This window comes from Poecile atricapillus, chromosome 15 (genome assembly GCF_030490865.1).
Source record: "Poecile atricapillus isolate bPoeAtr1 chromosome 15, bPoeAtr1.hap1, whole genome shotgun sequence".
NCBI classification, from domain to species: Eukaryota; Metazoa; Chordata; class Aves; order Passeriformes; family Paridae; genus Poecile; species Poecile atricapillus.
Genome location: NC_081263.1, coordinates 3,930,936 through 3,956,035, shown reverse-complemented (window position 1 = coordinate 3,956,035; position 25,100 = coordinate 3,930,936). Strand labels below are relative to the sequence as shown.

General features: G+C 46.1%; 1 protein-coding gene across 2 annotated transcripts in view; it reads right to left on the bottom strand.

Moving 5' to 3' along the window:
• Positions 1–25,100, bottom strand: part of PHACTR3 (phosphatase and actin regulator 3) — a 99,283-nt gene that overhangs the window by 10,777 nt on the left and 63,406 nt on the right. The window contains exons 6-8 of one of the 2 annotated variants that reach the window (XM_058850818.1): positions 22,482–22,746; positions 21,270–21,517; positions 17,510–17,663 (exon numbers count right to left, since the gene is read on the bottom strand). In XM_058850818.1, coding sequence (XP_058706801.1) covers positions 17,510–17,663; positions 21,270–21,517; positions 22,482–22,746 — 667 coding nt within the window. The remainder of the gene's footprint in view (positions 1–17,509; positions 17,664–21,269; positions 21,518–22,481; positions 22,747–25,100) is intronic. The other variant, XM_058850819.1, reaches the window with a different exon arrangement.

Genomic DNA, 25,100 nt, shown 5'->3' with positions numbered 1-25,100 from the left:
GCCGCAGGGCCTGGGGCCACACGGCGCTGCTGAGGGGGGGCTGGGGGCTCCACACCCCCTTTCTGCAGGACTTTACCACTTGTGGAGTGAATCCACTGCCTTGTCTGGTCTCCCCTCAGGGCAAGGCCCCCTGTGGGTGCTCCCTGTGGGGCAGAGCCCCCCCTGCCTGAGCTGCTCTGGGGTGTGGGGGCACCTCGGCCCCACACCGGGGTCCGGCAGCCTCAGCCACTCCTTCAGCGCCCACCTGCAGCCAGGCAGAGCCAGGGAAGGACAGACATCTTCTGAGGGCTCCTGGCAGAGCAGGGACTACCCCTGTCAAAATCCACACCCCTCTTGAAGGAGCTTTAATGTAAAAAACCATTTCAGGTGAGTTTGTGCCTCTGCTTGGGCGAGCCGTCCTCTGGCTGCTGCAGGCTCTGAGCAACAGGTGCTCTATTCTGGATATTTATTCCATGTTTTCCCTGAAGCTGATATAAATCCTGCCTGTGGCAGAAGCAGAAACACACCCTGTGTGCTGAGCTCAGTGAGTTTCCTCAGAAGGGACTGTCCATCCCTGCGGAGAGCCGGTGTCAGGGCCTTGGGAACACCTGGAGAAACAGCCCCAGCTCCCCTCACACCCCGGGGAGCACAGCCAGGAACAGGGCATGGGGAGACTGAGGAGCCACAGAGGGGATGCTCAAATCTCATATTTAAAAGAAACAAACTCCAGCTGAGTAACAATTATCAGCAGACTGCAAAGCAGGGGAGAATCACTCTGGTGTGTGAGTCCAGAGGATGAAACAGGCGCCTGCCATGAAGGAACCTTTGTGAAGGCCAAAACCGGAGCCCTCAGTCAGTGACTATGGATGGTCTCCACAGGCTTTGCAGAGAGGATTTTGTGTGAGGCAGGTGCAGGTGATTTTGAATCAGAGTTCTGGCTCACTTCCCGTGGATCCAGTGGAGTCCCTGCCCCTGAGTGAGGATGCTTGCAGGGCTCTCACCAGGGCCTGTTGTGCTGCTCAGCAGCCGTGGCTGGAAGGCTGAGGTGGACACGAGGCTCCAGCATTGCTGCAACACAGCGTGGTCATGGCTGGGTGAGTCTTGTGCTTTCCATTTCTGTTATTTTATCACCCAGGGACTCGGCTCCATGTGGACTCACCTCAGCAAGGCGACTGAGCTCCACGGGGAGCACCACTTCTGTTGTGTGACAGTAATGATTTCCTTTCAGCTGATTTCAATATCTATTTCTTGCTTCTGGGTAGAACAGCCAATTAATGCTCTTGTGTTCTTGGGTGTTATGAAAACCTAGGTTTGGGTGTTTTTGTGCTGCTGGTGAGGCAGGAGTGCTCCCTCTAAGCACTTGTGGGGCCAGTTCTTTTGGGGAAGGTCTTGAACTTCTCTTGAAAATGCTTGAATAACTTGCAGGTTGGTCCCACCTCAGTTCAGATTCCCCCACAGTGTCACTGGAATTGCCATGGTCTCATATTAGGAGTGCTCTGTCCAGGATTTTGCTTCCCTGATACTTTTAAGCAAGGGGTGCCAAGAGCAGCATTGAGTGGAGCTGAACTGGCAGCACCTCAGAGGTGACTGCAGCTGCCTCTGGGAAACTGAGCACAACTGGAGTCTCCAGAGTCACTCTGCTGTAAGTGGTGTCTGGATGCAGTTCAGAGATTGCTGCACATGTGTCAGAGATGCTCCAAGTTTGGACAGGCACCAGCATTTTCTCATAATACTAAAGTAGCCACTGTAGGTGTGTGAGAGTAAAAGGGGATGGACACAGAGCACCTCATGTGCAGCTATTTCTCATGTTCAGAAAAGCTGCAAAGGTTTTGTGTTACTGTTCTGTGCAAAGTGAGCATAAACCTTCAAGCAGCAGGTGTTCTTCTGTTGTTTGAAGCTTGGGGAGTGTTCTGGGTGTATTTTCAGACCACCTTTGGAATGCTTTCTCCAGTAATTTGGGCTCAGAGAGATGATAATATGTATTTATTATAACCTCTCAGAAGACAAATACTTTGCTTTGCTCCTGTGTTCTCCCAGTGTTACTGCTGTGGGTGAGAGGAGCAGGTCATTGCAAGTTAGCTCAGTCACCTGTGGTTCTCCCCAGAACACCCTGCAGGTACAGCCAGCTGCTCTGGGTCTCAGGGCACCTCAGGTGCTCAGGGTTTGCACATGTCCTCCAGGTGTTTGTTTTGTCCCTGCAAGGTGCACATGGGAATCCTCTGACGTCCATGAGCGCTCTCTTGGCTCTCAGAGGGGCAGGGGAGCTGTGGAGCCTGGTTTTTTCCCTTACTGAACACGTGTGGTGTATAACTGCAGCACAACAGGCTTCCCTCAGCCATCAGAGCCCTGCCACGCTCATGCTGGACATGAGCACAAGTGCAGATGTGGATTTGGAGTGTGGGGAAATCCACAAACGCTCGTCCCCTCTGGAGCAAGGTCACATGTTTGTGAGCCCAGGGACTCGCACATGTGCCTCTGACTGCTGATCAGGAGATCAATATTTGCTTCCCACTGAAGGGAATGAATATCTTGGGAGCACTGTTACACAAGGATTGATTGTACTGGACAGTTACAGGTGACTGAGTGCTCAGCAGGCTGAGGATGTCACCAGCACCCAGGGGCTGCCATCAGACAGGCCATGCATCACTGTGTCCTGTGAGCAGGAGCTGCTGCCAAGTCCCCTGCCCTCACAATTACCCTCAGCACTGTCTGCTTTGTCTCTGGGGGAGCTGCATCCCAGCAAAGCCACAGCAAGCTGAGGGCTGGCAGCTGTGGGCACAGAATGGCTGATGAGAGACCACTTTGGAACAGGTACAGCCCCTCTGTGTGCATATGGGGCTATGCTGACCCCCCCCACACCTCAGGCAGTCCTTCCCTCCTTCCTCTCCTCTTATTAGTCTGTATCTCACCTGCCTGGCAGATTCAAGCAGAATCCAGTGAAAAGCAGCTCAGGTTTCAGTGGTTTCTTATCTGCCCCCAAAATTCATGTTTCCCTCATGTATTTTTTCATAGAATCTGTTGCACGGTATCTGCATGTATGATTGCCACAAAACTGAATTTCTTTTGGACTTGTAGCTGAAGCCAAAAGTTACACTTTGGAATCCTGTTGCTGGTGTTGGTAAGATCTGTGTGATTCTGATGATCTCCTCCAAAGGGAGGAGTGAACTGGACACGTGCATGTGCCTGTGGACCCTGGGCTGACAAGCGAGCAATCAATCCAGCCATCAGTAAATGAGCTGTAGCCAGCAGCAATCGCATTGATTGTTCCTCATGTCAGGTGGTTTTGCAGATGAGTCGGGAAGGGAGGTGGTGGGAAGGATCCCTCTCACAGCCCAGGCAAAGGGAGGAGAAATGGGAGTGCCCTGGTTTTGCTTCTCATAAAGCAGCTTGTGTCTGCTGCCCATCAGGAGGCAGAGACTCTGCCTCTTAAATTGGCATCTCTGTTGCCAGAACATCATGTTCAATTCAACAAGAAGTTTATTTTCATCCTTCCTATAAGTAGCTGTGAAGAGGACGTGTGCCAGGGCTTTGAGTCACCCACGCGCTGCACCGTGCCTGCTGCAATGTACAATTATGGGTAGTAGTAAATCCATGGTGGGAGGGACTTCTCTGTTACTGTCTGTACAAAATTAGAAGGCAGACACCGAGACACAAACTTGCTTTTACCCCAGGGTAATTCTGGATCATGTAAAAAGTGGGAACTGATGTGCCAGCATTTCCCATAACAGGAAAATCATAGAATCAGGATGGTTTGAGGTGGAAAGAACCTTTAAAGACATCTTGTCCAATGCCTCTGCAATGAGCAGGGACATCTGCAAGTAGATCAGGTTGTTCAGAGCCTCATCCAACCTGACACTGAATGTTTCCAGGAATGGGACATTCACCACCTCTCTGAGTAACCTGTTCTAGTGTTTTACCACCCTCACTGTAAAAATATTCTCTTATCTAATCTAGCCTGAACTTCCTTCAGTTTAAAACCATTCCCCCTTGATCTATCACTATCTGTTCATGTAAAAGGTTGTTCTCCCTCCTTTTTTACAACCTCCTTTAATCCCTGGAAGGTCTCAGCATTGTCTCCTGAGAAGCTTCTTGTCCCTAGGCTGAACAACCCCAAAGCAGAGGTTCTCCAGCCCTTGGAGCATCCAAGACTATCATCCTAAGAGCACCTGCTGACCTTCTCTGACAGGAGGGAGCTCAGAGCAGTGTGAAAAGGGTGAGCTGCTCTGGTAAATGCTGGAGTTGCATTCTTTAAAATTGCCTGGTATTTGTGTCTCTATGCCATCCTGAACTATTTTTTGCATCCAAATAAGAAAACTGCAGATAAACACAGAGGCTATAAATGTTGCCATAATTACATGTGTTATTTATTTGTTTGGCCTTTAGTTCTGTCTGGATTTTCAAAGCTGCAAATCAGCACGAGTTCAGTGAATTATGTTGTCACTCATCTACCAGGCAATTACAGTTGTCCATCATTATCATTTCTGTGATAGGAGCCCTACAAAGAGTTCAGATTTCAGCTGAAATAGAAACCCCACACTCGCCCAGCATGACCCTTGTATCATAGCCCACTGTCCCTGAAGGACCTGCCCTGTGACAGTTTGTTATTGCACAGGGCTGTGAGCACTGTGTGGGCTGAAACAACAACACAGCCAGGATCCAATTGTGTCAGGGGATCCAGGTGGAGAAGGCTTGAGGCCTCACTGTTCTCACCACCTGTGAAAGCCCTGCTGCATTTGGCCTTTGGGTGCCTAGTTTTCCCAAGGTGTGAGGAAGAAAGGCCGGGCACAGCTGGGAGCAGATCAGGACCCAGTTCAAAAATCGGCTGCAAAGCTCAGTGCAGGTGCTGAGCATCCTTCCAGCACCTTCAGGAGGCCTTTGCTTTCATACCTCTGTCCACACTCAGATAAGGACTCTTGGAGGATGTTGTTGCATGTTGTGGGACCAACATAATATAGCAGCTTTAATTTTCATCTGAGTTATTAGTTAATATGCAAGAACTAGCGTGCTGACATGGGGTTTAAATGTAATAAATGCTTATTTTAGAGCAGCAGCTTCCACCTGCTTCCCCACTCTGTGGTTTAACAGAGCTGCTGGATAGTGGATCTGCCCTGTTTGTGACAGGAATACGGTATTTAGTCATTTGGGTGACAAAAGTACAACAGGTTGTTCAGCCAAAGACGTGTTCCCTGTCTGTAGCTTGATGAGTGTCTTGTTCAGCAGCAGTGTCAGTGTGAGCAGCACTGTTCTCATGAACAGCAGCTTGTTCTCACTTCTGCTCTGCCTTGCAGCTGGGCAAAGAGCTGGTTTGGGGAATACTTTCAGGCTAAAAATAGCTCAGCAAGGCAAAGTGCTGAAAGAACACACTCTTCAAATAAAAGAGCGAGTGGTGCAGCTCCCAGAGCCCCTCCTCTGCTGAAGGTTGAAGAGAGCTTCAGGCTGGGTATAAAATGGGTGTTGAAGGTTCTTCCAGCAGAAACCAAGTGCTGGATATGACCTAGACACACTGTGCAGGTCACTGAAAATGGTTAATAACATTTCATTGTAAAGCAATAGATTTTCTTTCTTTTTTTTTCCTTTTTTTTTTTTTTTTTCTCTGAAGCAGGAATAAAACTCTGGAGCCCTGTGTTCCTGCAGAATGAAAAAGCAAAAAGCAATGCAACATATCTCAGACTTGGGCAAATTGAGAACATTGTGGGTTTGATGCTTTAGGACAAGCAAACAAAAGCAATCATATAAATCCCAGGGTTTTAGTTCTATCCCATTATGTGTTTATTACCATGATATCATTTTAAATCAAGACATCTGCCACTGCTGAAATGATACTAAAATCAACTCTGATAGCAACTGCATGAGCAGCAGGAGGGAGTCTGAAATAACCAGCAGACAGAGGCAAATCTCAGCCCAGTGGTGGGGACTGCCACTGACCTGAGACTTTCCTGTCCCAGTGATAGTTGCATACTCCTGGGTGCTTACTGGGTTATGATTTAAAAAAATAAGGAAAGGGGGGAATAAAAAGGTAAGGAAAGAAGAAATCTAAATTTTAACTTCATTGTATGAATAATCCCTAATACAATGTTCATGCCTGTTCTCCTGGGAGGCTGAGGCTGGCTTGTCAGCCACCTCTGTGCCCTGTACAAAATGAAATGTCTGTAGGCTCGTGACTCAATTTCCTGGGAAGCCAGGAGTGCAATTTCAGCCTTGGCAACCAGCAAGGACAGGGACAAGATGACAGAGAAACATGTCAGTTCAGTCTGTAGATCCAGCTCTGTTTCACAGGGCAACAAATAGAGACATTGTCCATGGATGGAAGTGTCCCAGAATGGCCTGGCCTTGGCTGGGATGCTCAGGGCTGCACTAAGATCCTGCAGTACTTTGCACTTAATCCATAAACAGTTGCCCCTACGACAGATGCCACTGCAATGTGTGCAACTGTGGGATTTGGGTCACCGGAAGAAGCCACAGCTGGATTTGCAGAGAGCAGACAAAGTATTGGTGTGTGTGGGCTGTCAGCTGTGTGTCACCTCTCCTTGCCCTCACTCCATGCAGAATGATTTGGGAATGGCCCTTCTTGCCATGGCTGTGAGCTGCTGGGAATTTCCCCATGAGGTGGGAGCTCTGGAGAACATCCTTCCCTGTCACCTGGAGGTGTATACCAAGGACCCTTTGGCAATCTGTACAGTCTGGGAGGTGACAAATAAACCTCTGCAAGGTGTCTTCAGCCTCTGCAAGGAGCAGTGAGGATTTACCCCAGAGCTGTGTGAGCTGTGAACCTCCTAACCCAGGAGCTCCAAGCAGGAGGGGCCATGCTGTGGCACTTTTTGCAAACTCCTTGTAGTGTCAGGCTGGATGCCAAGGAGCAGCTTTCTTAATTACTGTAGTAAATCAAGGCAAATGCAGCACTCTCCGAGTACTCTGTGTAGTCCCTGAAGGAAAAATCTAAATGACAGCAATTTCTGAAGCTGCAAATGCTGCTGGGACAGACAGGCCCTGCTGGGACCGTGTGTGTGGCTGCACACCTGCTCCCAGACTGCAGGAATCTCTCTGGGAATGCTCCCCCTGGCAAGGCAAGTACTTTCTAGTTCTCGCCTGTCACTCACCCACACAGCCTCTCCAAAAGGATGGGATATCCCTGCCTTCAGACAGCATCTCACCATCTGCTGTACTATTTTCTCTTCCTCTCGTGCACACTACTGTTGGCCCAGCATTTTCCAGGGCAGTTAGACCAACAGCTTGGCTTCACACTGTCACTAACCTTGGCTGGCCAGAGCTTTGCCCACAGCAGGCTCTGAATCCTGCTTTTTACTGCGCTCCCGTTTATTTGCCTTTAATATTTTTCTTCTTTCAGAATTTCCCTTGAGGTTATCTGTTGATTTTTCAATACAAAGAGTGTTCCTGCTCTCAGTGCGGAGTGAAATGAGAAATTCCATTGACAGCTCAAAGATGTGGCCCAAAAAGTCTGTAGGGGTGCGAGTCCCCTGGTCTCAATAATCATCCATTTTGTAGTTCTTTCACCAGCAGCTGTCACAGTGCTCTGCAAAGCTGGTCTATGTGGTTATCTTTTATACAGAATAGGAGAATGTGGCAAACTGTCTGAAAAGCAGATTTGCAGCCCCTGTGTGAATTTATTCACTTCCCTCTGCAAGTGGTATTTCAGTAATTCTGTTTCTCTTTGTTTTTTAAATTGGACAGGGTGAGGACTATGACTTGTCACTCAACGGCACTAAGTGTGACACTGAGCACTGCAGACAGGCTATCTTATAGGAAAATACAGGCAGGATTTGAGTTTTAAAATGTCATCCTCGTGTTCTGTCTGCTCATCCCCAGAGCTTTCTGGGACCCTCCTTAACTTTGTTTAGAACCCGTGTTTAGTTATGGTCACGAAAATCCAAATAGAATTTGCTGGCAAATTTCATGTAGAACAGAATATTCTGATCTTCTGAAATCTGAGTTCCTTAACTGAATAAAATATAAGAATTCGATTATGTAACATCATGTTTGGACATCGCAGCCGTGATTTGCTGTGGTACAACATGCGCTGTCTCTCACTGACAAAGCTCAAGGCTGCCACACAAAACCTCAGTGGGTGTTCTCAGGAAAGGACCCCACTGTGCCACCTCTGTGATTGTCCTCAGGGCTGTTCTGTGCCCACTGCAGGGTGGGGAGGATCAGGCAGAGCTGTGGAAGCTGGCAGTGACTCTGAGAGCTCAGGCAGGCCTTGGCTCTGTGCACACTGACCGTGACTTTCCTGCCCTTTGCAGCTTTCCTGTCCCTCTGCAGCTGATGTACAGCAAGGTACAGCGTGGCAGTGCTGGGCCTCTCCTCCACCTAAATTCCCTGCTAAACCTCCTGCTCCCAGCACCCCTGGAGACCTGAGCTTGGCATTTCCACACACACCATTCATTCCCTGTTACCTTTCTCCTTTATGGTGTAAACAGGCAGATAAAGGGATTTCTGTAAGCTTAACTGCACGACGCCCATAAATATAACTTCCCTTCCCACATCAGTCCTGGTTTGTTTAACCTTTACTTGAGAAGGAGGATTTTTTTCCCCAGCTGGGTGGTATTTGGAAATGCTGCAGCCACTCCCAGTGATGATTATAACAAGGCTGCAGTGTAGCCTGGCCAGGACATGGCTTTTGCAGACACCCTCAAATTAGGCTGATTTCTGTGCAACAGGCCAGCTGCTTTCTGCAGAGACTGCTGAGAGGGTCTGGCTTTAATTTTTTTAACATAATTTCTGAGAAACTAATGAAGTATTAATTCATTCAGAATTTAATTTGCTTAATGAATATGATCATGTCAAGCAAATGACACTGGTGGCTCATCTGTGAGCCGTGTAGTCTTGGTTTTGAGAGGTTTTTTTCCTACAGTGAGGCACTCAGGTTTTATCCTGCACTTTGTTTCTTGCCTGAGTAGTATTCTGAATAGCTTTAAGAAAACAAAATAACTGACACCTCTTTGCAGAACAATGGACTAACTAGATTGCAGTACCTGTTTCTAATGTGATTTAAGACTCAGATTTTGCCAACTTGCTGGTTCTTGTTTCCCAGTTGCCTTGATATTCTCTGCATAAGTGGACTTTCAATAGGAGGAGATCCTCAACCTCCAAAGCTGTCGTCCATTTCTTCTAAATTTCACTGGATAAAACCATGAGCATGGATTGATAAACCTGGGAGTCCTTGTTTTTGTTCATTTGATTCCTGGTGTGTTACATGTGGGAGCTAAAGGAAAATATAGAAGAGCGCTTTCCAGGACAAAACCACTCTCCAGAGTCTGGGGAGGTCAAGGAAGTGTGCTGGCCACTTGGATGAGTTAATTCTCCTGAAAAACAGATACTGAGGGGAATTTGCAGTACTTTGCATCTCTTGCTGACTCAAGTAGCTCCCAAGACCTGATTATATAGCTGCAGCTTGCCAGGTGGGCACAGGCAGTGGAATCAGAAAGGCTTAGCTAGAGCCATGTTTTAATAATTGATACAATTGCACATCATCTATTGATGTGCGTTGAGGAAAATCAGTAACCTTCTGTTCTGACCTGTTTTCTCTCCTTCCCCCACTTCCTATTTTCTAAATATTTTTTTCTTTCATTTTCTCCCTCCTCACCTTCTCTGAAGTTATTTCAAAAACATAGAAACCGTGCTAGACTGACCCAGTTTTTTCTATATGAAAGCAGCAAGCCCAGGCCTTGGATTCCTGGAGGAATTGAGATCCTGAATGAATCAGGCTACAGAAGTTGTGCTCAGAGCTGCAGGAGGAGGGAACTGTAGTAACTCACAGAATCTGGTGAACCAGAAACTACAGAGTATGAATTACAGTTTCCTTGGATCACATGTACTGAGACACAGTTTTCTTGGAAGGGAGCCCAAAAATATGATCAAGTTTTTCATGGGGAAGTACAGGTGATTCATCTGAGAACCCTCCCCATAAAGCAGGGATAACTCAGTGCTGTACCCCCAGGGACAGTGTGTGCAGCTGTGGCTCTGCACAGTAAGGAGGTTTTTTCTTCTCCAAACCAAGCCACATTTCAGATTTTATGGAAGTGACCATTTAGGTATTCTGCAGGCAATTCACTGCAACAGTCACGGTGACACCCATTGAGATCCAGTCTGTAAATTTAGGTTTAAAAGGCAAGTGGGAGGAGAACCAACAACATCCAAACTTTAGCCCTCTCTTGTTCTCAAATGCTTTCAAGTGGCACATCTAAAATGGATGTGTTAAAAAACATGCAGCCAAACCCCTTTCTGGCTGAGACAGTGCTTATACAGTTCACAGCCTTTCAGATACACACTGTCCATCCCATCTGGCTTCTGTTCCAACTAAGTGAAGTAAGTGTTTGGCTTGAAGTGCAGAAAACACTTTTCCTGAATTTCATTAATAGATCTAACCCAAAAAACCATAATCCTAAATCCTCTCAGTGACACAGTGACCATGCCTATACAAAGCGAGGGCTGGCACTGTGAATGCCTGAATCCCTCCCTGCCCAACCCCTGGGTTATCAGGAGCTCACAACTGTTACAGCACCTTGTTCTGGTCAGGCTTTCATCCCACAAGGGCACAAATCACTGTGACAACCAGAGCAGCTTACTTTGGTCTCTATCGATTAAGCTCTGCAAATTAAATTAAAGTAATTTCTTTCTGTAATTACTTGTACTGCAGACCCACACAAGCTCAAGGACCTGAATCATAATCCAGTGTAAGGTGAAGCATTACAGGGTATTACTGGCATTTCATGCATTTCCTCTGGTTTATGACTGCTTGTCTCCCCACAGGGGTAGAGCCCAGATCTTCAGGCGTGTGGAGGTGCCCAATTTCTGGGAAGGGATGTGAGCTGAGCATGTGCTGCTGTTAGTGGGCGGGTTGGCAGGGCAAAACAAGTGCACTGCTTCTTTCCCAAAAAGGCTTTTTCATTATTCAATAACACTTGCTTAAGCAGTTTTCCCGCAAGTTTATTTATGTGATTATGCTCCCCTGTGATACTTACAGCTTTCTGCAGTCTGATTTGTTTATTTCTAGTTTCACTTGTGCCACTTACACCAGATCTATTCGAGGAATTGACTGTGTGTCCCAGAAAATGCCCTGTATATTCCTATCTGTGTTTCTACCTGCTGCTCTGCTCTGCTCTTCTCTTGCCTGCTGTGCTCTGACCTGCTGCCCTTGGCTTCCCTGTGCTGTGGAAAACAGGTTTGATTAGGAATTCCCAGCACTGGAGCCAGGGAAGTAGAACAGAGCAGTGTAAGGAGATAGTGTCTTCCCAGAAGACATCTTTAATCAGCTGTGCCCTGGGAACTTGGAACTTTATGTTGTTGCCTGACAGAATTTACTGCCTCTGCAGTGACACTGCCTCATGTTTGCCCAAATATCCCCCATTTTCAGCAGGAGGTGAATGCTGAATCCTCAGCAATACAGGCCTGTGCTGAGAGCAGCTCTGGGTCGGGTGCTTGTGTTCAAACCAGCAAATAACCCAGGACTAAGGCAACCCTGGTTCAGCCCTTTATAAATGAATTAGTGTGCTCAAAATTTCTTGCCAGATGAGCTGTGGGCTGGTCTGAGACAGCAAATTGCTCATTCTGGTTCAGCTGCAGACCGTGGCTCTTGCCCAGAGCTGACTGGGTGCTCCATAATTAATTGTGCAAGTGCTGCTGAAGCAAGGAAGCACCTCTGGTTCAAGAGCTGCTGTCCAGAGGGCCTGGTATGATCACACACTCAGGGAGGTCACGTTTACTTGCTGACCAGGGATTGGTGTTAGTGAGGTTCATTCTATTGTTGGAGTTTAATACCTGAAAGGGAACAAACCTTTCTCAGTCCTTTAGACAAGGAGACAGCGTAGTCAAGGTACAGCATGTACAGATGCACTTGAACCCTCTCTAGTGCTTTATTTGAACTGCACTGCAGCTCTCTTGGACTTGAAAAGCCATGTAAACAGGAAGCTGAACTTACCCATTGCTTGGAGACCTTAATGACACTTGAGTCTTCTCCCTTTCCTCCTGCTTTTTACCACCAAAGGCTGTCTCAGGAACTCTGGCAGCAAGCTCTAACCCTCAGCCCCTTGACCAGGCCAGTGCTGTCTGTCACTGTGTTCACAGCAGGATTTCCAGCTGTGTGCCACTGCCTGACACCTTGGGACCCGAACTGCTTAATCCTGGAGGCAGCACCAAAAAAAAAAATCTCAGCTGCACTTGCACCTCCTCCATTCTTCCCACTGCTCCCCCTTCCATCCCTCACAATACCTTTCTCCTCCATAGCCTGAAAAGCAGAGGACATAACTGAAAAGGGGCAAACCATTAAAAAAATCACAAATCCCCACCGAGCACATGGGCACTGTGCAAGCTCCTAATGAAATCCTGCAGCCATGAGCAGTTGTGACAGCAGCCCCCAGCTGGTCCCCCTGCCAGCATCACATCTTGCTGGAGCAGAGCGAGGAGACGGGAGACTCCCTCGGCTCCCACACGCCCACAGAATTAAATTGTGGCTCTATATTTAGCTCCTGTCTGGTGTGAGGAGCTGAGCCGTGCACACACGCCCACACTGGGGTTATTTTTAGCATCAGCGAGATGGTTACCTGGATGGTTCCTGCCCAATAATGAAATGCATTAAATCGTACACAGCTAATTAGTGCTGACAGCTGATCTGATCTTTGTACCTGCCCCCCTGCCTTTCTGTCTCTGGAATGAATCTGCGTCAAGCCTTCCCTGCCTTCTGAAATTAGGGCAGTTCTCTGGTTTTTAGTCTGGTGACTGGGAGATCCATCAAAAGAATGGTGATCTTAGCTGAGCCTAAGGTGAGCTTAGGCTAGGCTCAGTTCAGCATCTCCTAAACTTCTGCATTAGGGCTATCAGTAGTTTGTACATGTACCCACGCACCACTTTTTGTGGTCAGTCTAAACAAAATGTTCCGCAAAGTTCTGTGTTTCTGTGCATTCAGCCCAGCTCCCACTGATTGTCTCGGTCTGAAGGGCTGATGCCTTTTCAGTGAGCAAATCTGCCTGAGACGCTTCTGTGGAGGAGTGGCACTGGATGTGCTGTCCTTGGGAAACATGGTACAGCTTTTGTGTTGCCAGTGAAATAGTCTTCGTGAGTGCTCTGTGCAGAGCTGTGCTGCTGTTCTGCTTTTAGGCTGCCAGTCTGAAGTGGTTTTGCTTGGTATTGTTCTGTGTCCAGCAGCACTGTGAACTCCACACTCTGTTAGCTGTGAGACAAGCCAGGGTCTCATCTGGGTGTGCTTTCAGCTACATCTGCAGTTCCTGGGTGAGTCAACTTGAAAATGCTTCTCCAGGAACCTCAGGGCAGCAGCACAACTACAGATTCCAGGTGTGGTAACAACTGAATAAAGATGCCTCCTCTTCACTTTTTGTTGCCAGGAAACCTTGGCCCATCATCATCCACTTACCCAAGCCAATGTTTTCAAAGTGGTAAGGATCAGCTTTAGGTGCTCAAGTTTTGGTTCCTCTCTGTTTTCACAAACCCTTTGCTCTTCCTGTCTGACTCCTCTGCCCACATTTCTGTATTTAATTCCTGTCCCCATCATCTTTTAAGTGCCACTTCATACGTCATGTGTACTTGTACAAATACCAGAGGAGGTAAAGCAAGACATGAAGTGAATATTACAAGTATAATCTTTTCCAGGAATCAGTATTTTCATTGAGACATTAAGTTATACTGGAGTGTCTTTAATTGTGGTTATATTCTCAAGAAGCACGAGCCACACAGGCACTTCAAACATCAATTTTCTAAACAGTCACATATCAAATTTAATTAAACCTTTACCTGAGTCACCCTTCAGGCTAGCAAGTCTTTCACTCCCCCAGGTTTCAGCTGATACCCCTTCTAGAGCAAAGTGTGTCTGTGAGACAGGAAGCAGATATTGCAAACAATCGCACTTGCAAATGTCTTTTCTGCCTCGTGACACAAAGAGCTCTCAATTCACTGAATTCCATCGAGGGCCTATTATCTGTGCTCTGAACACATAATAATGGAACCAAGACCTGTTGGGAGCCCTGTTGCCTAATGCACAGTAGAGTATTCCAAGTGTGCACCGTGCTCTGGGGCACTGGGGATGCATGGATTAATAAGAGAAGCACTACAGCATAGGGAAAACTGGAATACTGCCATTTTGGAGGGAGGAGGAGGGAAAAGTCCACGTTTCCACGGCAACAAGTGGTAGATTAAATTGCCTGGGAGCATGAAATACAGGAAATACACTTTTCAAAAGCAGCGATGCACATAAATGAATCCTGGAATCTCTCTTCATGCTGCTGTCAGTCAATAATAAATCTGAAGTTGGTAGATTTGCGCTGCTGTAAAAGTAGAATTTGTCTCAAAATACAGAATTTACCAATCTCTCTTTTGAGATGGAATGAGTGGGAAAGTAAAGGAAAATAGGGGGTTTAGCTTTGACTTCATAAACATCCATCAGAGTGATAAGAGCTACTTTTCTCAGCAAGTTCACAGCTACTGTTGAAATGTGTTACAACCAGACCCACTTCAATAATACAGCGGGTTTGAGGGGATGCTATTCTTTTGTCTCCTCATCTTTAAAGCTATATAAACACCATTATTTGGTGTATTTTGCACATTATCTATGTTAGCACACCTTTTCCTCCGGAGTACAGAGTTGAGGCTGTGTTAGCTGTGGGCTGAGGCAATTTGCTAGACAGCTACAGACCATCCCCCTGCAACTGTGCTGAAAAATATCGAGCCTGTTAACAACTGCCTGGTTATGTGCCATTCTTATGCAGTCAGCCATTGAATAACTACTTGCTAATCTGCCCATAGATCATTCTTTGTGCTAAACACAGATCTATAGCCTGATGGTACACGTGGATTCATGGTTTGCTGTTATCTAAGTGTTACTATTGCAGCAGCAGCAATGTGCTGCTCTTTTCTGCACAGGTAGTGGCAAAGCCCTGCAGAGAACAGACATTTCTACTGGATCTCATCTCCCAAGGCAGCACTTCCCACCCCAGCACCACATTCCTCAGCTACAAACCTCCAAGTTGTCACACAGAGACTGTGCTGCACAAGAACCAGTGATATGAATGAGTGCAAACACCTCAAAAGCTCATCCAAGAATTTGGCTCTTCTCAGTTTGGTTTCATTTCCATACCACAGCCAGGCTCTGCTCTGAGTGTGGGCTCTGGGGTGGCCTGGGTTTCATGGGGTGAGTCCTAGTCAGAAATTCCCAAGGGGATATGTCTGGGGCTTTGGCTCTCTGGCCTTTGCCAGAACTGATTTTTACTTTGTTGGTTGGCTGTTGAGTTTTGGACACCCACTTGCTTTTCCTGGTGTTGTAAATATTTTCCTGCATACATCCACCACCTGAGTTTGTTTGCACGGTCATGTTCTATTCTGGTGGATGAGTTAAGAGCTGAGCTGAGCTCTGCCAGCCCATATGTGCTGGAAGTTGTGTGGGAGACTGCTCCCAATCTGTTTTGCCTTTCCTGGCTATTCCAGCAATCTCTGCGCCGTCTGTTCCCCGAAATGCGCTCAATCTTCCACGTTCCAGGAAGAAGGAACCAAATTAAGGCCTGGCTTCCAACACGTGGAACAAAGATGGCTTTTAGCCATCCTCTAGACATCACCAGTGACACTGATGGGCTGCACCCCAGATTGCTGCATGAGATCACAGCAAGCAGGGGAGGCTCCCTCAGCTGCGTTCACCTACACACAGCAAATTTCCTGCCTCGTGGTGGTGACCAGCCCCTCTCACCTGTCCAGCATGTTCTCTGCAAGTCCTTGTACTGACATTTGACTCTAGGGATGCATCCCTTACAGTATTTCTTTAGGCTCATGATCAAGCAAGACAAATGGTAAATGAAAATAAAGGGATAAAGGCTGTAGTTACAGCACCTGAAGCTGCTGCAATTCAGAGCTTTCGCACTAAGGGAAGTCAGGCAGGGCTGAAAAGAGATGTGACCTTCTAGGCATTTCAGCAATAGGAGATGGGCTGGATATGACAGTCTTCTCCTTCAGTGAATAGTTCGTAGTGGTTGAGCTTGGTTTCAGGGATGCAGTGGGGTGGAAACCATTTTTTGTGTCTTTTAAAGCAATCAGATTAGGCTCTTGATATATGAAGAGATCTCTTGAGTTATTGAATGGCCAAAATAATGGAATTAATGATATTGGGGTGCAATGTGAAGTATTTCCCTGAAAGGCATGCACAAGGCTTGCAGGGTCAGGATGATCGAGGTCCATCTTTGCTTCCTGAGGTGATGGGTATTAATGGGACACACCTATGATCTGCTCTGTCTGTAGCTCTTGGAACTCAATGTACATCGTAGGGGGATCTTTTCTGCCCATGTGGATGTTGTGTGTTTTCTGAGGCAGGGTCTGCTGCCTGCACTGAGTTGTGCAGCCCCTGGCACAAAGCACTGCTCCCCTTTGGGTGCAAAGTGCTGCTGTGCAGTCACTGAGACGGTGGAGGGACCATAACTCCATCTCTGCTGCTGCAGGGGCATCACGAAGGGCACCCCAAACCACCTCTGTGTTCCCTCAGCAGCTCGTTCCTTAGCTGAGGGCAGGAGTGGTGAAGGCAGAGATGTTCCCCTCCATAAACTCTGGTCCATTAGGACTTGCGCTCTGATCCACACATTTGTTCTCATTCCCTGTCCCTGGAGGTAAAGTTTAATCAAAAGCATGCACATGAATGGCTTAGTCTAAATATCAATAAATGTTTCTTACAGGAGAGGCTTGAGATATTTAATATTTAATAAGCCTTGAAAATGAACTTCTATTCATGTTTCCCAATTTGATTCCAAGCATTTTGGCGGTGAGCAGCGCTCGCTGTCCCCGTGCGGACAGCACAGCACAGATTATTTAACAATCCACTTTGTCTCCTCTAAAATATTCATGTTTGCAGATATCCAAATGCAGCTCTTAGAAAAGCACACACAAAACCCAAATGGTGCAGTCTGAGCCTCCCAGTTACCTTCAATCTTTGCTTAAGGCTGTACACCACACCGATGCTGCTTCTCTCACAGCTCTTCCCTGTTGCCCTGGTTACTGATCAAAACCAGAGCATCCCTGCTGTGTCTGCAGCTGGACTTACACAGGCACCTTCCCCAGGTGAGGGCAATGCTGCTTCTGCCTTAAGGCACCAGTGCAGCCACCTGTGCAGCAGCTTTCCCTTGGGCAAGTAAATATGCAGCTCTAACAATTGCCTTTATCCTCACATTCAGCTAGAGCTGATAAAACCAAATCAAGTTGATAAATAATTACACTACTATTTTTGCTAAAGCATTGGGTTTTCTGGAGGACCTCCAAATCTTGATTGCAGCAGCAGAGCTGCAGGTAGATTTGGCAGGATTTCGTCTCCCAAATTGACTTCTGTCTTGTTTTCCCTTGAAATCAAGGCAATCCTGACTGAAAAGGGAGTTAAGACGTTTTCTCCTGTGGCTGATTGACAGTTGAAAATGTGCTGTATTGGTCTGTGGATGGTTCCCTGCAGGCAATGGACCTGGGGGTGGGTGGCAGGGCTCAGAGGATGCTCCATTGTAAAGGGAGGCTCCTCCTCCCTGTTCTCCTTCACAACACTTACTTTGAGAGTTTCATTTCAATTTGCTGCCGGATTTCCTGTCTTTCCTCATCTGTTCTCCTTGGGAAAATATTCCTGTCTTCCAGCTCCTGCTTACTTGGTCTGTTCCGTAGTTTTACTGCCAGCAGTTCTTTCTTGCATTTTCTTGGCAAAGTACCTGGGATATGCATAGAAAGGAAAGTTATTAGAAAGACAGCTCCTGGGGATGAAACAGGAACTTCTGGAGAGCAGGAGTGACAGTGATCTGCATGGTGCTGTGCAAGGAGCAGTTGTACACATTAATGTCAGAAAGCAGCGCTAGAGCTGAGCAGGGCTCAGACACAAAACCACTGCAAATGTAAAGGGAACACGTTCCTCAGTGCATGCAGGAACTGCAGTTAAATCTTTGTTTCATCTTGGGAGCTGAGTGTGTAATAGGAGGTTAATTTATTTCGGTTCCTTTTTGCTTTAAAGGGTTTGGGGTTTTTAAATTCACCTTTTCTGGAGAAGGTCACCTCATTTTTAAAGAAAACAACATTTAGTCAGTATTTTTTGTTTGGCATTTGAGATAGGATTAAAGTCTGTTTTTTAAAGGATGCTAAAGATTCTAAATCCTAAATAGATTCTCATTGCCAAATACTGGGGTTTTATTTGCTAGGGATCTGTGGACCTCCATTTTTATTATCCCTACTGATCTCAAATTTCTTTATGCAGAGGGAGGAGTCTGTACAACTTCCTTCCCACATTTACCTGTTGGAAAGAGTGGGGCAGAGTAATTTTGGTCTCCCTGTGTGCGCAGTGGAAAATCTCTCAGTAGTTGCATTTGTCTGAAGTAAAACTTTTCAGGAACTATAATCAGCTCAGAACCCCTTTCTGGAGCCTAAAAGCTGTGCCCTTATTTAGCACCTTCCTTGAAATGCTCTCACAGTCTGTTGCAAGCATTAATTAAATTAAACCACACAGCCCTGTCTGAAGTAGCAGATATACATTTAACAGATGGGTAGGGAAGTTAAATGATTTGGCTGCTGCCACACAGAGCCTTCTGCTAACTGAATATCCGACTCCACCAGAAGCATTTGGCTCACAAAGCCACAGACTTGGGACTCTGACAGGGTTTCTCACGCTGGGAGTGGGTGCAGAGGAACCAACAGAATTCCTGCTGGAAACAACCTGAAGGGGGCTAGAAAACTCCTGGGTATCCCTGCACATGCTCCCAGTTTCACCTGAGTGTTTTACAGAGGTCGTAAGAGGAATTTGGCCATGTCAGGAGGTTTCTGTGGAGAGATTGCACGTGGACAAGGAGCTCTGTGTGTCCACGGGAACTGCAGCACTGCCCTGTCCCAGGGCAGGGCACCTTGGGGGCATGGAAAGTGATGTAAGCTATAGGATTTTTGTCATTGACTTTAAAGGAAGTGGGGTCAAAATCCTGATTAACAGTGTCAGCTCTCTCTGTCAATCAAAGGTGGACTGTTTGTAATGAAACATAATTTACCAGAACAGGTTAAAATGCAAGTATACATGCAAAATCTAAATATTAAAAGAGAATAGGTGCATAGGAATAAAACAAAACTAGAGAACAAAGAGAAAAAGCCCCAAGCTGTCTTCCCCACATCCATCTTCAGCCCCCTGAGGCAAATTCCTTCCTGATTACTGCCTCAGTAGAAACTGAACCTGCAAAAAATCCTTATTTAAGTATTCTTTTTCTAAGGGTTAATTTTCTTGGTCAGTCAGGCACATTCTGTGCCAATTCTGCCCCCTGACCATCTATCTCAGGCAGGATCTTGGCTGGATTGATTTGTGATTTAACACACCTCAGCTAGGTCAACAAGAAATGCTTGGGAAATTTACACCCTTTTCATGTTCGGGCTGCAGGTTCCTGCAAAAACTTCCTGTTTTAATTCAGTGGAATCATAGCATTTAATTTCCTGTATGTTTACTGTTCTTTTTATCATATTCACTGTTCTATCAATCAAAAAGCAAATCCTGACACTGCCTGATGCTGGACAGGCCTTGATTGCACCAGTTACCAATTTTGGGCTATGTTCTAGTAATGTTGTTTTGTAAGCTCGTCTTGCCTTGCCTTTTCAGCAGTTTCAAATAATGATTTATTGATTAGGAATGGAAAACCAAGACATCATTCCTCCCTTTTTCCAGAGTTACGTGACCTGTCTGTACCTCGCTGTAGCCACGGGGCTGTGGCACTGTGCCCTGTTGTGGTGGCAGTGGCAGAGCAGGTGACACTCTGAGGCAGCTCAGGGACTGTAAAACAGCTCAGGATTAATGGATAGTTTTACTCTCTCACTTGGAAACCAGCCCAGATTTCTTCAAACTAGAAGGAATCTGGAGATGTTTAGGGAATTGTTCTGGTGCTGTCCCTGCTGCTGCTGCACCTCTGCAAGGTGCAGGGTGCACTTGAGGGAATGCTGGCACCAGCAGTGCCTCCACACCAGAAATGCCTTGGGAATTTCTGCTCTAACTGGACATCAGTCCCAGAGCTCAGTATCCTCTGTGCCAAGCAGCACTCTTGTGCTTGGCATAATAATGCCAAAATCATCTTTAAAACAGGTCTGTTCTTTCTCAATTGGCCTCAGCCGTCCCCAGTACACCACCACTGTCCTTCAACTGCAGGAATTTGCCAGAAGTCAAGCACTTATTGTGGAAAGCCCAGAGCTGCTTCGAGATATCATTGAAACTTGTACAATAACCAGTGCCCTCCTATCATCATCATAATGAATAGTTATTTGTTAAATATAGAGAGATTCACCTTCAATAGATAAATATTCAGATTTGGTTTTGCTTGTAGGGGATAATATATTTTTTGCCTGGCTGCCTCTAGCTCTTAAAATTTTTATCAAAAGAGGCCAGTTTTACACACATAGCCAGGAAAAAATACAACTTAAAAGGTGTTTTTTGTGTTTTGAGCTATCCTTAAATGCACACTAATTAGGGAAGACACTCTTTTCTTTTGCCTCACCTCAGGAGTCTGTTCTGTTACTTGGTGTCTTAAGACACAGCAGCAGAACTCATGTCCTGTCTGCTGGCTCATGCTTTCAAAGACACTTTTTAAAATTCATCTTTCATCTGCTATAACAATTATTTTTTGATAAATTGTTCTCTGCCTGCCTTCTTTTAATGCATTCATGAAGAGAGTGAAGGATTCATTTCAGATTGAATCTGTCTTGCTAACATGGAAAACATTAAAAACCTTGAATGACAAATTTTCTAATGAGAGCTGATTATTTTGCCAAAGCTCACTTAAATAATTGCAGAGGATTATAAAATGCATTCCCCATATGTCTCAAGAAGGGGTAAAAAGGACCAAATGGAGAGAAACTTTATTCTTTTAAGACATTTTCTCTACATGTCTGTCCTTCCTAGACTGATTGGTCTCTGTCACTTTTCTGTGTACCATCACTGCATGGAATAGCCCTGAAATTCTGGAACACCTCTAGCACTGGCACTGGGTGTACAGAAAGCTCTGGCTGCTCACAGGGGGATGTCTGGGAGTGCTCCTGATCATACAGAGCAGTCCAAGGCTGCATCTGGAACTGAGAGGGTGAAGCACAGTGATACATCTCAGTGTGCACTGCCTGGAGGGCAATCACACTCACTGATGATCACTGAATCACTGTGACTCCAACTTAACTTCAGCTTTTCAGAGGGATTCCTTCAAAAAGTTGGTGTGACAGTAGAGGAATTTATCCTTCTCAATATTTTCTGCTGCTTTTAGAGCATCCCCTTTGGTAGTGAGAGTGTGTCTTTGTAATACAGTGACTTTCCTTACCAGAAATAACAGAGTCGTTCAAAACTTCCTCATCCTGATAAAAAACAGACTCTTCCTTGAGCTCTGAGTTCATGATCATGTTTTCTTTGTTCTCGTCTGACTCTTTAACTGAGTTCCTCTTGTTTTCTGAGTCACTGCTGTAACTCAGCGAGTTCTCCTTCTCTTTGTTGCGCTCCATACTCGACGTTCTCGAGGGACGGACATCCACTCTTTTTTTTGGAGAGCCTTTGCTTTCTCTTCCATGGAAGCTGTGGGTGAAAGATGCACAGCCCAGATTTTACACAGACTGTTTTATTGCTGCAGTAGAAATTTACATGAGAATGAGAAAAATGTCCTGTAGCTCGTAAAGGGCAGGGCAGGGAGTTCAGCATGGACCAACACGGGATGGCATTTTCAAGTGGAGAATGGCTAATGGGGATCTACTTTCCTGTCTCTGCCATTAAAATGAGACATGGAGGAGTGGTGAATAATGTTTTTCTTTGATATATGATCACAAGATGTGCTGTGGTGATTGAAAACCCCACAACAACATGTACTTCTAATGTAAAACATGCATGGCATGAAATATGGCCATTCATATGATATTGTATGATCATGAGAAAGGTTTAACAGGGCCTGGAAATGACATCATGTGAATCTGTTCCCTGGGGCAGTAGTTGTTAGGGAGCTGAGGAATGATACCAACTTCGCTCCAAAGCTCTGGGATGGCAAAGGTTATCTCTGTCCCCCTCTGATACACAGCAGGGCTTATAATGAAACCCAGATAAAGCACCCAATGTACTCCCACAAAAACATTTCTGTTAAAAATGGATCTTGTATGTGCTCCTGTATCAGCCAAGAGACACAGAAACTGCAGAATTTCTCATGTGTAGAGTATTTGGAGCAGGATGTGCCTTTGCTACTCTAACTTGGTATCTTGTGGGGAGATTTTCTTCTGAAGTACATCAAGGACTATATTGATTCTACCGGTTTGAAAACCTACTCCTGTGCCACATTAGCCCCCTTCTAAAGGAAGAACATACAGTGAAGTAGCTGCCAAATTAAGCACTTTAACCAGGGATGTTTGTTCCAAGCAGTGACATCACGAGGAGGCAAAGCCAAGCTGTAGCAGCAATTAGAATGCTAACAACAGGATAGGAACATTTTCCAAGAAGAATGATGTGGTGGGATGAGTGTCCTCATGCAGCCCTGTAGCCTGGAGGCTGTAGGTACCTGTCCTGCCGGTGTTTGGTGGCCAGAGCCCTGTGGAGTTCTTCAATGACTCTGCTGGGAGGTAAAGGCAGATGAACGGCAGCCAGGTGAGGGGAACCGGTGGGCGTTGTTACCTGGCCTCTGCCATGGGGCTCTGAGCTTTTCTGGCCAGAGGGGTGGAAGAGGGCAGCTTGTCCTGAGATTTGGGAGGAACCGACAATGACATAGTTCTTCAGGATGGTGGAAGGAGGAGATTTCATGGCTGGATCATCCATTTCACTTCCTGCTGTCGAAACACAAGAGGGGAAGAGGTTGTGCAATGTTTTTTGTTTGTTTTTTTTCACAGTGTCTGCACTGAAATTAATTTGTTGTATTGAACAGAGGATAAATGGTGATGTTTTGCTCTTCCTGTGAGGTAACTGGCTGAGTAACTGAGTTCAAAAGGCTCTTGCTGCACCACTCCAGATCTTTAATCTAGCAAAACAGATGCCTCTCCCACTTCCCCTCTTTCTCACAGGATCAGATTCTCCTTTTTCCCAGCCCACCACTGCATTTTTGCTTGCCCACACTGTTGCTCCTAACCACCAAAGGCTTGGGCTGTGGTGGCTTTCCAATCTAGCATTTTCTCTGCTGGACTCTGGCAGACTGTATTAAAATTTATGCCCTGTGGTTCTGAGTCTGGACAAAATGTACCAATGTCTATTAGCTGCTCCTCTGTGATTGCTGCACAGCCCAGACCTCTGTCTTTCATATGCCCGTGGAGAAAATGCCAAAATCATTGTAATATGAGGATAATGTTTGCATAACAAAACTTGCCAAATGACATCGAAAAGAGAGATGGGGTATTGAGCACTAACAAGAAAAAAGAAGGGTGGGGCAATCAAATCTCTTTTTAGCCCCAGAGTCAGCTATTTTCTATGCAATGTAAACCTTTTGTCTGGAATTGGAGTTATTCATTTAGACTGATTTATACATTTCCTAGCATTTGAGTCTGAAGCACAGTGGACGTTTCCTTGGTTGTAAATTTGGTGGCTTCACACAATATCCCTTAGGACAACTAAGCCTCTAAAAAAGATGCTGATTGGTTTTGCTGTTCTGCAGTCCCCTTCCCCTTTCCCTCTCCCTATATCCGTGTCCCAAACCTCTGGCATATGGAGTTGTTTACACCAGCAGCTCTGGCAGGGTGGATAAAGGCAATGAGAGCGCCTCATCCCAGAGTATTTCTTGTCCCTTGTTGCCACCTAGTGCTTCACACAGGAATTTAAAATGGCACAGCTTGTGCAGCTTTGGTACAAGCATGTTTTCACAGGTAATTTTTCCTTTTTTGCTCTTGCTTTTGAGAGAAATCCTTCAATTCGTCACAGAGAAAAACTTCTGCTCAGGCCAGGATTATCCAGAAGTAGTCCTGTAACAAGGACTTGGTTCCAGTTAGCAGGGTAACTTGCTAGAAAACTGGAGAGGGACAAAAAATATTCATTTCAGCTATTAAATATCTCCTGTCAGAGACAGCATACTGCATAAGGGTTACCAGAAACACTTATTTTCTTAAGATTGCTTAAGAAGAGCTCCTGAAACCATAACCAAAGCCAGACACTGAAAATCTGAGTGTGGCAACACTAAGCCTGGTCTCTTTTTGTGTTTGTGGGATGAGGAGGAGAGCATCCTTCAGTGAGGAGAGCTGCATCCACAATAAAATCTCTCTAGTTCTAAGGAAGGTCTAACATTACTTTTTTCATCTCTGAGGGGTGTTTGTGCATGTTTGTGTCCCTCCAACCCAGAACCCTTAGCAATGGCTTTGCTCATCTCTATGCAGACAGGAGACAGGGTTCAGACCAGCCCAGAGCTGTTTAAAATCTGGAAAGTCTGAAAGCTCAGGGGCATTGCTCCAAGAGTCAAAGTGCCTGATGTGCAATGTCTGAGACTCCTTCCCACTCCTCCTGCACTGATCAGGGTGGCTGCTCCAGCCAGGAGACAGCCAGGCTCTGCTGAGCAAAGATGGGATTTGGTACTCAAGGGAGGTTTGATTCTCTGCTACTGTGCAGATGGACAGAGCACATTTATCATCAAGTGCTGCCCACTGAATCATGGCCTGAGGGGATGGACAAAGCCACCTCCTGAGCCACTTCATCCTCTGCACAGAGAGAGCGTGTCCATGTTTCCTCAGGGCAAGACCCAGGGTTCAGCTCAATCCTAAAGCAGGAAAAGAAAAGACTTTGTTTTGTCTTTACACCAGCTTGTTCCTGGAACAGGTCAAGGGCCAATTTTGTCCTCATTGCAGCTTCAGACAATATTGAGAATTTCCTGAGATCACACCTTATTTGTCCTAATGACAGATGTTCAGTGAATAATCCTGCAAAGTGATGTCTTGGCACCTTGCCCTGTTCCTCCTCTCTCTGATTAATTGGTGCTTGACTTACTCCTCACTCCTCTGCTGACAGCATCCCTAGCATTGTTAAGGGGGGGGAAACCTAAACACAAAAGAGCTTTTCAACCTCTTCATCTTCCTTTTCTTTCATAATTGCCCTTTCTCTTTCCCTACACTTTTGTATTTCCTCTCACTCACTGACGGTATTTGTTTAATTTTAACTTAGCACTGCCCCCACATCCCCACAAAAATAAACATGTATAATCACTACTGGA